This window comes from Phascolarctos cinereus, unplaced genomic scaffold, assembly GCF_003287225.1.
Source record: "Phascolarctos cinereus isolate Bilbo 61053 unplaced genomic scaffold, phaCin_HiC Scaffold_9;HRSCAF=440, whole genome shotgun sequence".
Lineage (NCBI taxonomy): Eukaryota > Metazoa > Chordata > Mammalia > Diprotodontia > Phascolarctidae > Phascolarctos > Phascolarctos cinereus.
This window is the reverse complement of record NW_027556402.1, coordinates 38,290,596-38,307,551: the sequence shown is the minus strand read 5'-3', so window position 1 is coordinate 38,307,551 and position 16,956 is coordinate 38,290,596. Positions and strand designations below refer to the sequence as shown.

The following is a 16,956-nucleotide window of genomic DNA, read 5'->3' as shown; positions in this document are numbered from 1 at the left end:
CAAATCCAGCCTCAGACACATAATACTTACTAGCTGTGTGACTCTGGGCAAGTCACTTAACCCCAATTGCCTCCCCCCGTCAAAAAAAATTGATTTTTTTTTTTTTTACTTTTCATCCAGACTTTTTGCATGAAAAAAATTTGGGCATCCATTTTGTTGTTAAAATAAGTTTAAAGTGAGATCTATTTATTATACTTATGTGATTAGCATGGATTTAATTCTATGGATTGTCCATTTACTTGCATGTAACAACCTGAAGCAGTAGCATCTACTTGATTTTTCCTTTGTGGATGGTTAGGCCAAACTCTGTTGAGTTACTTGTCCAGGAGTTACACTTGAGGCAACCAGGGCAGTGTCATCCACAAACAGGAGGAACTAGAAGACAACTTGGATATTGCAAAGTGATGAGGAAAGTTTGAAGAGCACACATCTCCTTATTTTGTGCATTGACTCCATATTGATGATGAGAGGGTTATCAGACAAGATTTTCTCTGAATAAGATTATCTGTCTGTCCATCTACACATGTGTAAATCTATGCATACATGTGCATTCATACACACATTTGACGATATTTGATAACTTTTTTCAGAGATGATTTTGTGTGATGTTTCTGATGATATATATATATAAATGTCTATATAGAATATACAGTTTATGTCTCTGTATATATACACATGTGTATTATGTCTATATATATATGCGTACATGCATACACACACACACACACATATATGTATATATATAAGATAATAATAATAAATAATCTTGAACAACATTGCAAATGGTCCTAGATTGAAGTAGGAGGAAGAGAGAAGGCTTAATTGCTTCTGAAAAACTGCAAAACCCCTCTAATGACCTGAGACTTCCTCATAAAACCAAGGCCTATATTTTTCATACTAGAATTTTTCCAGTGATGTTTGTGATTGAAAGTCCTGAAACATAATAGCCTTCAGTTTTTTTCAAAGCATCATTTAGAAGATATACGTAGTCAAATAGTGGGCATGAATTGGTTGCAATATGTTAAAATAAAGGATTACAAAGAAAGAAAAAACAATAAAAGAGGAAATGTATCATTGAAAAGAAGATGAGCTGGTCATTTGGCAAGAGCAAGGGATTAACCAAAGTGTTATCCTGTCCGTGTTCTCCAATGTATCTTCATGAAGTCAGGAGAAAGCAAGGAAGGTCTGCAGCCTAGTGGGTGGATTCCTCTAGTGAATTTATGGGAAGACGTGAGCAAGAATTGCTCAGAGTATGCAGGCATGAATGTATTGCAATCTGCATTAGTAAAGAAAGTGCCAGTATTGATAAGATCATAGATTCACTTGAAAGAATTGGAAAATAATTTTTGTGAACATTGTGTTCACTTCCACATATGAACATGCACAGCAGTTGTGGTTAGGAGGTATTGGGGAGAGAGAATGATTGATAATGCACAAGCATAGACTCATATTACTTTAGAGACTTGGGTTTGTAGCACTTAGACTACCATGCTACATATCACATCCTATGTATAATTCACTTACTGATGTGCATATCTTTTCTTCCTGACTAGGCTGTCAGCTCCTCCAAGGACAAGAACCATGACATTTAGGTTTGTATCTTGTACTGCACTTCCAGAAATGCCTGATAAATATTAGTCGGGCGCTTGAGTAAGTGAGGTATATACCTAGGCTCACGGAATCTTAGAGTTGAATGGGAGGGCACTGAGTTAGACACATATTTGAAGAATCTTTCCTTGAAAAAGATATCCAAGCTTTACTGAAGAAGTCAAGTAGGGGGCAGTCAGGCAAACTACTAAGGAATCCATTTTGCTTTGGGCTGGTTCTGATTGTTTCTCCTCACATTGAGTCTAAAGGTATTTCCTTGTCCTGTCCGCTCCTAGTTTTGTCCTCTAATTCCTCTTAACGTATATTTTTTCAGTCATTTAAAGTCAGTTATGTGTGATGTTTCTCCTCTAGGCTTTTCTTCTCCAGGCAAAACACTTAAACTTTCTACATCTGAAATCAAGACCTTTCACTAGTTTTGTTGCCCTCCTCGGGATATTTTCAAGCTTATCAAAACCCCTGAGATGTGGTTTTACTAAGGCAGATGAGAGCAAGTCTCTCTGTGGTCTTTTTGGACACTCAGTTTCACCTACTGCAGCTAAGGCTACATTTGATTTTGGGAGGACATCACAAGATTAACCCATATGGAAGTTGGAGGCCATTGACACTTGTAGATATTTTCATGTGAACTGTTGACTAGCCGTGACTACTTCAATTTTTGCTTTTTGAGGGTTTTTTTTTCTATTTTGTGAAAGGATAAAGTTCCAGATGAAATTTTCCCTCACAAGTTTTGCCCCACTATGACTTGAATTGTTATTCATCATATAACGAGAATCAGGACTCTATCTAGCCACCAGGAAATCATCCATCCTCAGCTTGAAGATCTCCAAGGAAGGGAGATCTCTTGAAAGGCCCATTTTGCTTTCGGACAGCTCATATTGTTAGGAAGTTTTTCCTAATATCAGAATTAGTCTCTCTGCAATGTCTACCCCCTGGACTTGGTTCTAGATTTAGAACTGAAAAAGGCTATAAAGATCATCTGGTCCAGTCCTCTCATTTTATGTGGAAACTGAGGCCCTGAGAGGTCAGGTGTCTTACCCAAGGTCATATGGGCACTACTTGACAGAGGTAGAATTTGAATCCAGGTGCAATTTCCTATACTTTTCTTCAAGTTATCCCCCATTCCTAGAATGTACTTTCTCTTTTCCTATGACTCAGGGGATCCCTAGTTTCCTTCAAAGCATACTTCAAGGGCCTCCTCAACTATGTGAGGCCTTTCCTAATACCCTGAGATGCTAGTGTCTCCCTCTCTCCCCTTATTCCTTTCTGTTTACATTGTACATATTTAGTACTTACTTATCTGTTATCCAATAGAATATAAGCTCCCCTTGGACAGGAACTCTCTACTGTCTTTGTATCCCCAATGTTAAGTATAATGCCTGATATATTAGGTCCTTAATAAATCCTTTTTGGTTACTTGATTGAGTAAAAAAAAATCTTCATTAGCTGTGTTAGGGACTCAGAAAATAGTATACATGGGCACAGGAAACTTTACATCATGGTGGGGTGACAGGACATTCATGAAATATTCATGTTCCTTCAAAACAATTTCAACAACTCACTAATAATGGTCTTCTTTCCACTTGACTCTAAAATCAGTAAAATTGCATAATGTGCTCAGTTATGGCAAGATTTCAGGTTTCTTTGATAGCTTACAGCATAATTCTCAAGCTAGTAGATATCAAAGGGTGTGTGTGTGTGTGTGTGTGTGTAAGCAATTCTTTTGTTGTTCAAAGAGTAGCTTTTATGGGAAGGTACTGAGGATAAGAGGAAAGAGAATGAATAAAAAAGCATGCATTAAGTCCTCAGAGCTCCGGTGATACAAATAGGAAAGCTAGACAGTCCTCAAGGAGCTCACATCCTAATAGGAGGAGATAACATTTGTAAGAGGTGTTTCCTTAGGGAAGAGTAGATGATAATTCATCTTCTTTAATGTTATTTCAGCTAATAAAGCCATATCCATTTCTGATGTTAAATCATTTGACAGGATTCTGGTAGAAGGAATTTTCTTTAAAGGTTCTTCAGTAGCTATGGTTACTGATGAGAAAGCTGCAGAACATACAGAAGCAGTGGCCAGGCTGCGTATTTGTATTTGAAAACATTTTCACTGAATTGAGAAAATAAAACCAATTTTTAAAAATTTTATTTTGTAGTTATTACATAGAATTAGTTCCTAGTCAATAAATTTTCTAGGAGGGAGATTTAAAAATCTATTTCACTTAAGTTACAAAATTTTTATAAAATGTAAGTTAATGTATCAGTTATATTTAATTAATATATGGAAGAGAGATACAATGAATGTAGTATTGTTGGTAAGCAGTAGTGTCTTAGTATAATGTGAAGGAGGCTAATATCTTTCACCTGGATTTCTAGACTATCTGCCTTTTATACTGGCTTACAGTTCAATTATCAGCAAGTCATTCATATGGGCAAAGGATAATCAGATATTAAAATATGAATAGCCCTAAGAGAAATAATGTTAAGCAGGTTATACAGTCATTGCACCTTAGTGTGAATTAATGTGTGAAATAATTTCCTTTTGTTCTTAAGAAAAGCTGCCCATAGGAGGAAACATTTGAGCCAGGATAGAGGCTTAAAAAAAAGAAGTGAAAAGATACGAAAAACTTCCAAAAAGTGTGTGTGTGTGTGTGTGTGTGTGTGTGTGTGTGTGTGTGTGTGTGTGTGTGTTTACACCTTGAACTTTATGACATGTCGGTTAAGGTAGAGATCAGTTGAGTTAATGTTACAGCTATGTGGTTATTCTTAGGAACAATTTCATAAATGATATAGTTTGGTATGAGAGGTGGTTTGGTATAGTGGATAGGTGGGTAGAGAGCCAATCAAGGACTAAGATGGCCAGGGTTCAAAACCTACCTCTGACCCACATACCCTAGCTGTGTGATGATGTCAAAGTCCTATAACTTTTCAGTTCCCCAAGCAACTTTCAGGAATGATAAATTGCAGATGAGCTGCTGATCTGTATCATTCTAGAAAGTTTCTAAACTGAGACTTCCCTACAGATGAAATCATGGTTTCAGATCTTCATCCCCTGGCACACTGACCATAACCGTTTAGGATGATTTTATTTAAGGGATGTATATGACCATTCATTAACATACATTTATAAAATTTTATAACCTAATAGACAAGATAAGTTTTTAAATCTCCATAATAGAAAATATATTAAGAATAGAAAATAATTCTATTCAAGGACTATAAAAGGTAATTTTCAAAAATTGCTCTATTGTCCAGTTCAGTGAAATATTTCTAAATACAATACATTTTGTGTGTGTGTGTGTGTGTGTGTGTGTGTGTGTGTGTGTACACACATATATATTTTATGAGAGTGGAAAGCTTTGATTTTGTTTAGTTATTTTCTTGTGAGATGATGGATATTGGATATGAGCTAGAGACCTAGGAAATCAAAGACAGAAGCAGAAGTGTAGGTTGGAGTGAAGATAAGGTAGAATGGAAGTCAGGCTGCCCATAGTGGTGATGGATGGTGAGGAGTTTACAGTTTGAAGTGTTCAATGCCAAAACAGCCCTGGGGCCTCTTGTGCTGAGATTTGCTACCCCTAACATGCCTCCCTCCTTGCTGCAGAACAGCAGAGCTTCCTAATGAGACTTGTAGAATTTATGACCTTTAGAAATGTTAGTCTGATTCCCAGTCATACTTGCCATAAATTACAGGGAAATTTATAATTCACTAAATTGTTGTGGAATACTTGCAAGACCTTTTATTTTAGTCATGGTGTTTTCTGAAAAAAAAAATTAAAGCACAGTCACTATTGAACTGTTAACTTCTCGGCACAATTTACACATTTAAAAAAAACCTGTCAGTCAACAAGTTTTGAAGCTCTCATATGCCTCCAGCTATACTAGATTCTACCAAAGTGTCTCTTTTGGAAGCAAATTATACCCGGTCACATGTAGAGAGTTCTTGTGGAACTTGGAGAATAGGGTAGAAAGGCAAGGAGGTGTACAGAAAGAAGTGAGAGAGACAAGATGAAAAGAAATAGAACACAGGAAAGAAGATTACTAGGAGCAGAAAGAGAAAGACCAAGAGGAGAAAAGGGAAGGAAGGAAGACTACTTTACAGTCCTAAAAACGAGCTCCTTCTCTCCTCCACCCTTGAATGAATATTAATTCAATTCTTCTTCCTTACTTTTTTGGGGACTCTTAAATCTCTTGAAACTTTTAATCCTCATTTTTGAAAGCTTTGCCTTGCCTAGACGCACTAGATGACATAATCTCATTCATTGCCTAATTTTATCTTGTTAAATATACTTATTTGCCTTTCTTTTATTTCTCTCATTTGAAGAATTTGAAAATCTAAGATTATGCTCATCTTTGTTTTCTTCTGATGGGATGACTCAAATGCCTCCTTTTAGGGGAAAATTTGTCTTTTTGATGATTAGACTGAATTTTGCAGGATATGTTTTTGAGAAAATTACTGTTTCCAAAGTTACCAGTGATTATATTTGCCAAATCCTCCTCCTTGATCTTTCTACAGTATTTGGTATTCTTGACCACTTCCTCTTTCTTACCTTTTCCTCTCTTGCTTGACCTTCTTGACCCCTACTTCATCTCTGTTGCTTGGTCATCAGCCATATTATACCTCCTAACTGTGCAGTTACTTTTCTCTCTAGAACTAATCAGCTCAGTGAATTAATTATTATGTGTGTACTGATGATGTCAATATCTTTATATCTAGCCCCAATCTCTCTTCTCAGCTTCATTCACATTATACCAAATACCTCTCTATTGGAAATATCCAACTGTTTGACTTGTAGGCATCTCAAAAGTAACATGGATTGAAAACAGAATTCATTATGGTAGCCTCCTTCCCTAACTCACTTCTTTAGATTTCTCTGTTTCTTGCAAAGGCATTGCCACACATCCAGTGACCTAGATTAGCAATCTCATGTCACCCTCTGCTGCTCAGTCTGATATGCCTCACAATCAGTTGCCAAAAGTTTTTTTTTAAGCTCCATATATTCCCCACCCATTTTTCTTCTCTCCTAGGATCTTATCACGTCCTGCTTAACCTGTTACATCAGCCTCCAATTTGATCCCCGTGGTTCAAGTCTGTCTCTATTCCAATACTCCATGTACCTACCAAAGCAATTTTCCTAATGTGAAGGTCAGACCATATCACTCCTTTCTCCATTCGGTAAACAGCAAGATATGTCTATTACCTCTAGTATCAAATAGAAACTCTTCTCTTTAGCATTAGCATTTTTCTCAACTTGTCACCAACCCATGTTTCCATCCTGAATATACCTTACATTCTTTGGCATAACACTGTGGTCCAGCTGAACTACCTTGTGGGTGTTCTTCACATGTGCCACTCCAGGTTCCTTCATTCAGTAGCTCAGTGGAGAGAGGACTGGACCTGGAGTCAGGAAGAGCCAAGTTCACATCCCATCTCAGGCTGACCCTGGCAAGGCACTCAACCTCACTTAGCCTCAATTTCCTCATTTGTAAAGTGGGGATAATAACAGTCCCTATCGCTCTGGGGTTGTTGTGAGGATAAAATGAGGTAATATTTATGAAGTGCTTTGTAAAGCATAAAGCACTATGTAAATGCTAGCTACTTTTGCCTCACAACCTTGTGTTTCCCCCATGCCTAGAATGTGCTTTGTCCTCTCCTCCATCTTTTAGAATGTATAACTTCCTTTAAAATTCAGCTTAAATGACATTTTCGACATGAAGGCTTTCCTAACCTCCACCCCAAGCTCTGAGTGCCTCACCCCCCAAAATAGATCAAATTACCACTTATAAATTGTGTATATTCCTGCACATCTAAATGCTGTTTCCTCTGGATAGATTGTAAGCTCCACAGGATTGAGACTGCTTCACTCTTGTCTTCGTATGCTCAGTTCCTAGCCCAGTGCCCAATCCACATAGCAAGCACTTAATAAATGCTTGTTGAACCAGCGATTGAAGACGGTTGTAAAGGCTGTTTTCTTAACTAGCATCCAGAACAAGGGATCCACACATCCACATCCTCAGCCTTGGTAGTACCATATATGGACAAGTATAGTAATTCTAGAGTATTGTGTCTGTTTCTGGGCACCATATTTTAGTAAGAACTCTAAAACTATTTCCATAGGGGGGCAACCTTTATTGAGAGGACTAGAGCCCATGCCATCAAACAACTGGTTGGTAGAAGTACAGATGTTAAGATAGAGTAGAAAAACGATGTTCAGAGTGGAGCGTGATTGTTGCCTTTAGATATTTGAAGGACTGGCATGGCAGTCTGTTTTTGTATATACTTGTGTGTATATGTGTTATCTCCGTCAACCAACGTAGGCTCCATCAGGGCAGGGGACTGTTGCATTTTATTTTTTTTAACCATGACGCTTTGCACAATGTTTGTTGTATAACTGCTTGTTGATTAATTATTAATGCCACTGGGTGGAACCAGGACTCATGGGAGGCATATTTCAGGTTGAGCAAGTCATAGATTTCATGAAAATCAGAGCTGTGCAAGTGTGAAACAGTGTGCTTCAGCATCATAGGTTCATATCAGAGACCTCAGTGATCACCAAGGCCAACCCTGTTATTTTACAGATAAGGCAACTGAGACACAGAGAGGTTAAGTGACTTGTCCAGTGATATAGTAATAACTCTCTGGATTAGGTTTCAAACCCAGGTCTTCCACTGCCAGTCAGAGGCTGGATGGCCTCTTGTCAGGGATCTTGCAGAAGAAATTCTTTCTCAGTCCTCTGAGTTTCTGTCAGACTCTACAATTTCTGAGTCCATTATCCTATGTCTGGGACTTCTAACTCCTAACTTTAGGGCTCTTTATTGCCCTACCTTTTCTTGTCATTAATGTTTTAAAAATCAGAAAATTAAAACACACGGCCCAGTTTTTTATTATGTCTTAAATCATTCTAAGCTTTTGTTTAATGGAGAAAGAGCAACTTTTAAAAACATTTTTCTTTCTTTGTTAAACGGCTCACTCACTGGGTAAAGAATAGATATAGTTGGAAACAAAAGAAAAGAAATTTTCATTCATATATATGCACACATATACTTATCTTCACATATGTGCTTTGCCTTATGCTCAGAAAAGTACACTTCAGGGTATAAAAGTTTTCTCAGATATCAAACAGCTGCCCTCAAACTCTGTATTTTGTGATCTCTGAAGTATAAAAACTATTTCTATGTAGTTGCTGGTATTTTCCTTTTATTTAGAAAACAGTTTTCTTGGGAGAAAAATGGATTTCATCTTTTTTTAAATTCTGCAAACAATTTTGAAGAATGGTTTGTAAGTTATAAAAATCACTGATCAGTGGATAGAATGTAGGGTGCCATCCCTGAGTAGGTTATGGGACACTTTTTTTTTTTAATGTGGGTTCACATGTCACCTCTGACACTCATTACCTCTGTGACCTTGAGCAAATTTCTTAACCTCTCTGGGCCAATTTCCATTTTGATTAAAAAAGAAAACCAACCAAATCACGCTCCAGTGGTTAATATGTAGAATTTCTGTATTTGCCTGGATCTAGAGAACATTGGACTTATGGGTTCCTTCAGTCCAGGGCTGTTTCCTTGCAAAAATTGCCTAGAATACTGCCTTGAACTTGAACTTGTTAAGTACCTAATAAGTGTGAAATTCACCTAAGTGTGATATAAAGAGATTGATCTATACAAGGAGCCACAAAATTAAAAATGAATTATGCTATAAATAGTCAATTGGAATTAATTTGTTTCATGTAAAATAATGTAAAGTGGTTATAAATGGTGACTAGTTAATCCATAAAAGCCCATTTAATTTATAACATAGGTAAAATTCTGTTCATTTTCAATGTAATGGTAAAAAAAAATACTGTTCCAATACTGGTAAAAAAAAATAAAAATGGAAAGATGTGGTACAGTAGAAAGAGTACTGAAGACCTCCGAATTCCATGGACTTGAATAAGCACATCTTGTCTCAGGCATTGTTTTTGTGACTTTGGGCAAGTCATTTGCTTTCTCTGGACCTCAGGTTATACTAGATCACCTCTGAGATCTCTTCCAGCTCTAGATCTATTGTTCTGTGAATATGAAATTGTAATTTTATGTACTTGGAAAGCTGTTGGTTGGAGGGAGATGATGGAGAAGTGTATGGAACTGTTGAGTGAAAATCGTCAGAGATATAATGTATGTCGTATTTCAGTCACTGTAGTCAATGAATGGACACAAGTCAAATGGTCACTTTGAGGGATGAGATTCCTATTTAAAGAGTAACGGGAAAGTTGAAGGCTAGAGAAAATTGGTCCCTGGATATTTTGTTTGAATTTGGCAAATTAAATCCTAGGTAGGGCTGGAATAAGAATTTGTATGAAAGTGATTGTCATATTTGGCTGATTTTTCCATCATTTTACTAATTAGCTCTGTGTTGTAGTTAGTTGTAAAACTTTTCATACCTGAAAGAACTTGAGCAGCATTCAAAATTCTCAGTACATCTTCTAATACTTATTGTTTGATGGGGCAATTGGCAAGAAGCATTTGTGGCTTTATAAAATTCAGTTGTAGTGCTTTAATTAAAAGTTTTGATTTTTTATAGTCAAAGTATGGCTAATTTTTGATGCCAAATCCATAGGACCTTGAATGAAGTATTGTCAGTCTTAACGTTTTGTGGGCTTAAAGCTGGTAGGGGCCATCAAATCTAAACTCATTTTACAGAGGAGCGCACGATGCCAGGAATGAAGTGAGCTGTCCATGGTACAAGACCTAGAATTTGAATCCAGGTCTAGGGCTTTAATTTAACTCCACCAGAAAAAGGAAAATATCTAACTGGATTGATCATATTATTTAGAAAATGTAAAAGTTTCTGCTTTTTGCTATATTATTGCTACCCTGTTTGGCTTGTATCTTGGTGATGTGTTACCCTATTGTCATGCTACCTTTTATCCCATTGTAATTTTACTTATCCTGGTTTAAGGAAGAATGTCTAATCCCTACCCCAAATAAAAGGGTTGTCACTCTCAGCTGTTACAGTAGGTATACGTTCCTGTTTACAACAGCTGCCAAGAATGATACATATCTGGATGAGGATGATGAGGATAATGTTAGGAGCCGGGATTTAGGTAGTGGTATAAGGTTGTCAAAGTGATTAACATAATGCTGTCTCCTGTGATCCTCACAAGGATTCTGGGAGATAGAGACTATTATGATCCCCATTTAATAGAAAGGAAACTGAGGACCAGGGAGATTATGAACCTTGCCCAGGTTACCCAGTTAATAAGTGTCTGAGGCAGATTTTGAACTCTGGTCTTCCCGAGCACTTTATTGACTCTGCTACCTAGTTACTGGTAAACAGTTGGGATTTTGGCCTCATAATGAAATACAGGGCAGAAAATTATTTTTCTCATCACTTCTTGCTGTATATTTTCTATGTAATTATTAAAATATAGAAGATTAGGTTGAAATGATTGTGCAAATTTTTGTATATTTTATGAAACTTTATCTCATGTGGAGAAATTCATTCTTCACACAATAGTGACCTTTTTTACATAAAATCTCTCAATTTGAATTATATGAATGAACACTGACCACAGACTACTTTCAAAAAATTACATGCCATAAGTTTCTTCTCCTTTTTATTTTTTGGTAGATACCACTGGAAACTCTCCATAGGTGTAAAAAATATATATATACATATATTGCTCTTCCTTTATAGCTAATTTCCTTGACAATATGCTTTTGCGAAGTTCGGCAAAGCTGAATGTGGACAGCAAGAAGGAAGACGGTGTGATCACAGCCCCTACCCCTCGGCCAAAGGTCTTGCAATGCAAATGCCACCATCACTGTCCCGAAGACTCCGTCAACAATATTTGCAGGTTGGTGGTTCAAGTAGTTCAAATATAGCTGTTTAACAGTAGTAGAGCACTAATTTAGAGGCACGAGGATACAGTGGACACTCTGGAGTCAGAGCACAAGGGTTTAAATCCTGCTCCTAACACTAGCCATGTGACCTTGGGCAAGCCAGTTAACCTCCCTGGACCTCAGTTTCCTTATCTGTAAAATGAAGTGGTTGGATTAGACCTCTGAGGACCCCTCTAGCTCTAAATCTGTGATTCTCTTTTTCTGTTACAAATATAAAAAAAAAAGCCTTTCATGTTTCTGTGGAATTAATGATTATTATATGGTGGAAATTAGAATATCCTACACAGGATTTAAAAAACTTATCCTAGCCATGTTAATTTATTCCTCTGTAGAATTCACAGTTAGAAATTTGGAAACCAGAATTTAAAAGTCAGATTCATTGCATATGAGAAATTAGACTTTTGGCCCTGAAAGCCTGAGATCATTTACCACTATATTGAAATTATTCTTGGGCTCTACTGGTGAATTAATCACAGTCATGTGACAGACATAAAGTTGGAAAATATCTTGGTCGCCTTTTTGTTTTGTGCTGTCCAGAGTGGCCCATTTCAATCCAAGCCACTTAAATTCATCAGCTCTCACTACCATATTTTCTAACAATGTTCAACTCTTTAAATACAATAGAAGCAATGTTGAGGTTGTACTGCCTGGCATTGTATTCTGATATCCTTCTAAGCACCTTTACTTACCTTCGCTAATCAGAGATAAAATATTTGTAGTAAAGACCAAATATTTAGATCCCTCTTCAATAGGAGCCATTTTTTCCTAAGTGTCTATTCAGGAAAAGAAGGTTTAATACATTTTTAAAATTTTTTGTTTTCAACACATTGGCTCTTAATTTTTTTCTGTCATGGACTCCTTTGAAAGTCTGGTGGAACCTATCTACCTCTTCTTAGAATATTGTATTTAAATACATAAGAGAAATATATCCAATTATATAAAAAATCAATTATATTGAAGTAAAGATGCAATTTTCCTCATCTAAGTCCATGGACTCCCTGAAATCTGTCTACAGACCCCTTGGTAGTGGTCCATGGACCCCAGGTTAGAAATCTTTGGTTTAGAGAGAATTCTTAAGTTAGGATGATCAGTTATCATGATGGAACTTGAGGTAATGAATGAGTTGGGTGTTAGAGCTTTATGGTCAATGTATTGGGAAATGAAAGTTTTACCAAGTACCATGTTCATACTTCATGACTTACACTCCAGAGCAGGATAAGTTAGCATTTTTTCTCAACTATCTTCATGCCTAAAACACTCTATTTCCCTGTCTTTTATCAATATCCGCAATGAATTAAAGATTGACAGTCTTGCAGAAGTAGAGATGAGTGGCAGAGGTTTTAGACACAGGGCAAGGGGCTGGGCTGAAGAGAATCAGATGGTGTATTTAGGAGTCAGTGAAAGAAGCAGGTAAACAGATGTTAGAATAGGTCAAGCATGACTGAGGGAGTAGAGAAGTAAGCAGAAGTATCAACAAGAGAATAGTTAAGGAGGTGTAGCAGATGCTGAGAAAGTTGGAAAGAATCTACCACAGGAGTTGGTAAGGAGCCCAGACAAAGTGACTGGATCAAAATTTGGGTCACTAATCTAGCAAAAAGGTTCAACTTGAAGAAAGGAATTTGAGCCGTAGGGAAACTGGTAAAGGAAAAATAGCACACAGCCTCATCTCCCCTAAGTTTGCATGTGGAAATCAGTGACAACACCTAGAAGGAGCAGGGAATGAGGGGACAGAGAGCAAGAACATTCCTGATGAGGGAATCATAGTATTTTAGAGGCAGAAGGAGCCTTGAAATAACTTGGCCTAATGCTTTCATTTTACATATTAGGACACTGAAATGAAGTGACTCACCCAAGATTACACAGTAGCAAAGACAGATCTTCTTTTATTAATGAAGAGGTGGTGGCTGTTATACGGTCACCTTCTCACTTCACCTAGAAGCAGCTGGTGGCCAGAAGCACAGTGAGGGAGTGTGGGAGTGTTTTCTCAGACCTCAGGTTTTTCAAAGTTGAGGCAATGGGAGGTCAACAGGGCAAGCTCTCTTGTCACTCCCCATGAAATGAAAATGGCCGCTCTTCCTAACATGGGTAGTGCTTAAAGCATTTACTATAAATTTGGAATTTGGGTTTTTTGAGTGGTCATTTTTCTGTTCATTTTAAATGTTCACTTTACTGTTAATAGGTTTAAAATGGAAAGCTTCATTATAGCTTGAGAAATAATTAGCACAGTAGTCAAATACTATTCCATGTGGTATCTTCCTTCCCCCAGGATTCTCAACCAAAGTGCCATGTTGTCTTGTGATCTCCTTTTTTTCTCTCTATTTAAATTTTTAATTCATTTTTGTTGTTGGCATTTTAGAATATTCTAGTTGTGATAGAGTCAATTATACTAATACTTTCCCTAATATTAAACCAGCCTTGCATTCCTGGTATAAATCCCATCTGGTCATAGTCTTTGAGATTTATTGCCGCAATCTCCTTGATAGTATTTTATGTAAATTTTTTGCATTAATACTCATTAGAGAAATTGGTCTGTAGTTTTCCTTTTCTGTTTTTGCTCTTCCTGATTTAGGTTGCAAAACAGTATTTGTGTCATAAAGAGAATTTGATAGGATTCCTTTACCTATTTTTTCTAAGACTTTACAGAGTTTTGGATTGATTGTTCCTTAAATGTTTGATAGAATTCATTTTTAAAGCCATCTGGTCCAGGGGATTATTTCCTAGGCAGCTCATTTATGTGTTGTCCAATTTCTCTTTCTAAGATAAGGTTATTTATATTTAAAGTTTTCTATTTTCTCTGATGTTAATCCAGGCAATTTATATTTTTGTAAATATCCATTGCCTTCATTTAGGTTGTCAGTTTTATTGTATTGGAATTAGACAAATTGATTTAATTTCATCTTCATTGGTGCTGCATTTACCTTTTTCATTTTTCTTTCTGATAATTTGATTTCCTTCTTTCTTATCTAAAAAGAAAATTAACCAGTGGGTTACTTTCTGTTTTTTTCCCCCATAAAGCCATCTACTACTTTTATTTATTGGTTAACTGTTTTGTTTTTTCCTTTTCCAATGTTTTAATTTCTCCTTTGATTTTCAGGATTTCTATCTTTGCATTTCATTGGAGATTTTTATTTGTTCTTTTTCTTTTGTTTTTTTTAAATTACACACCCAATTCATTGATCTGTTCTTTATCTCTTCTGTTTGATGTATGAGTTTGGAGATATAAATTTTTCCCTAAGTGTACTTTGGCTGTACTCCTCAAATTTTGGTATGTTGTCTCACTGTCATCTTCTTTAATGACATTGTTGGGGTTTTTCCATGACTTGTTCTGTGTCCCATTCATTCATTAGGATTAGATTATTTAGTTTCTAGGTTTTTTAAAAAAATCTGTACTTCTGTGCCACTTTATTGAAATTTTTTTTTTCATTATGGTTTGAAAATAGTGCATTGAACATTGCAGCTTTTTTACATTTGTTTGTGAGCTTTTTATGCCCTAATACATAGTCAGTTTTTGTGAAGGTGCCATGTATAACTGAGAAACAGGATGGTCCTTTTCTTCCCCATTCAATTTCCAGGGGTGTATCATATCTAAATATTCTAAAATTCTGTTTGTCTCCTTAGCCTCTTTTTCATTTATTTTATAGTTAGGTTTATTTAGCTCTGAGAGGGGAAGGTTGAGGTCCCCCACTAGTTAATTTTACTGTCTTATTCCTCCTGTAGTTCATGTAACTTTTCCTCTGAGAATTTGGATGCTATGTCATTTGGTGTTAGTATTGATTATTATTTCATCGTTAATAGTGCATTTTAATAAGATGGAGGTTCCCTATTTATCTCTTGTCATTAGGTCTCTTTTTGCTTTTGCTTTGTCTGAGATCATGATTGCTACCCTTGCCTTTTTGACTTTAGCAAAAGTATAATAAATTCTGCTCTAGTCCTTGACTTTAACTCTACATATCTCTCTTTTCCAAGTATGTTTTTTCATAAGCAGCATATTTTTGGATTCTAGTTTCTAATCCATTCTATCGTCTCCTTCTGTTTTATGAGTGAGTTCATTCCATTCACTTTCTCAGTTATAATTACTTACTGTACATTTCCCTCCAAACCATTTTCTTCTGTTTTATCCTTCTCTATGTGTTTTTACCCTTTCCTTCCTCAAAAGTCTGTTTTGCTTTGTTTTTTTACTACTGCCTCCCTTAATCTGCCCTCCCTTTTGCCAACCAGCCTTTCTTATATCCCCTTCTTTTCCTACTTCCCTTTTTGATAAGATAGGTTGTTATACCCAGCTGTGTGTGTGTGTGTGTATGTATTCTTCCCTCTTTAAACTAACTCAGATGAGAGTAAAGTTTGTTACCTACACCTCTACCATTTTCCCCTCCATTATAACAGCTCTTCCTTCCATGTCTCTTTTGCGTGTATCAATATTTCCCATTATACCTCTCCTTTCCCATTTCTCCCAATATAACCATCTTTCTCACCTATCTCTTTTTTTTTTTCAAGATCATCCCAACACCAACTCACTAGCATGCCCTCTATGACAAGTCCTTCTATCTTCCCTAATAATGATGAAGTTCTTTTTTTTTTTTTGGCTTTTTTTTTTTTAGGCAATTGGGGTTAAGCGACTTGCCCAAGGTCACACAGCTAGTAAGTGTCAAGTGTTGGGTCTGAGGCCGGATTTGAACTCAGGTCCTCCTGACTTCAGGGCTGGTGCTCTATCCACTGTGCCACCTAGCTGCCCCAATAATGATGAAGTTCTTAAGAGTTACTTTTATCATCTTTGCATATAGAAATGTAAATAGTTTAACCTTAAGGTGTTCTGTATGATTTCTCTTTCATTTTTACCATTTTATGTTGCTCTTGAGTCTTGTATTTGAAAGTAAAATTTTCTATTCCTCTCTGGTCTTTTTAACAGGAATGCTTGAAGGTCCTCTATTTTGTTAAATATCCTTTTTTCTTCCTCTAAAAGATTATATTCAGTTTTGCTGTGCTGGTCATTCTTGGTAGTAATCCTAGCTACTTTGCCCTCTGGATTATCATATCCCAAGTTCTTTGATTCTCTAATGTAGAAGCTGTTAAATCTTGTGTGATCCTGACTGTAACTTCATAGTATTTGAATTATTTTCTTTCTTACTGCTTACAGTATTTTCTTCTTGACCTGGGAGCGCTGAAATTTGTTTTTAATATTCTTGGGAATGTTCATTTTGGAATCTTTTGGGAGGTGATCAGTGGATTCTTTCGGTTTTTATTTTACTGCCTGGTTCTAATCAGAGATGAGTTTTCTTTTATAATTTCTTAAAAGTTGATGTCTAGACTCTTTTTCTTTATCATGACTTTCAAGCAGTTCCATAATTCTTAAATTAGCTCTCGACCTAATTTTCAGGTCAGTTTGTTTTTTGATGAGATATTTCACATTTTATTCTATTTTCCATTTTTTTACTTTGTTTTATTGTTTCTTAATGTCTCTTCAAGTTATTTGCT

At 36.3% G+C, this 16,956-nt stretch overlaps 1 protein-coding gene across 2 annotated transcripts in view; it reads left to right on the top strand.

Annotated features, from left to right (window-relative positions):
* Positions 1–16,956, top strand: part of BMPR1B (bone morphogenetic protein receptor type 1B) — a 277,054-nt gene that overhangs the window by 212,940 nt on the left and 47,158 nt on the right. For both annotated transcript variants that reach the window (XM_021008395.2, XM_021008398.1), the window contains exon 3: positions 11,279–11,438. In XM_021008395.2, the coding sequence (XP_020864054.1) occupies positions 11,279–11,438 (160 nt within the window). The remainder of the gene's footprint in view (positions 1–11,278; positions 11,439–16,956) is intronic.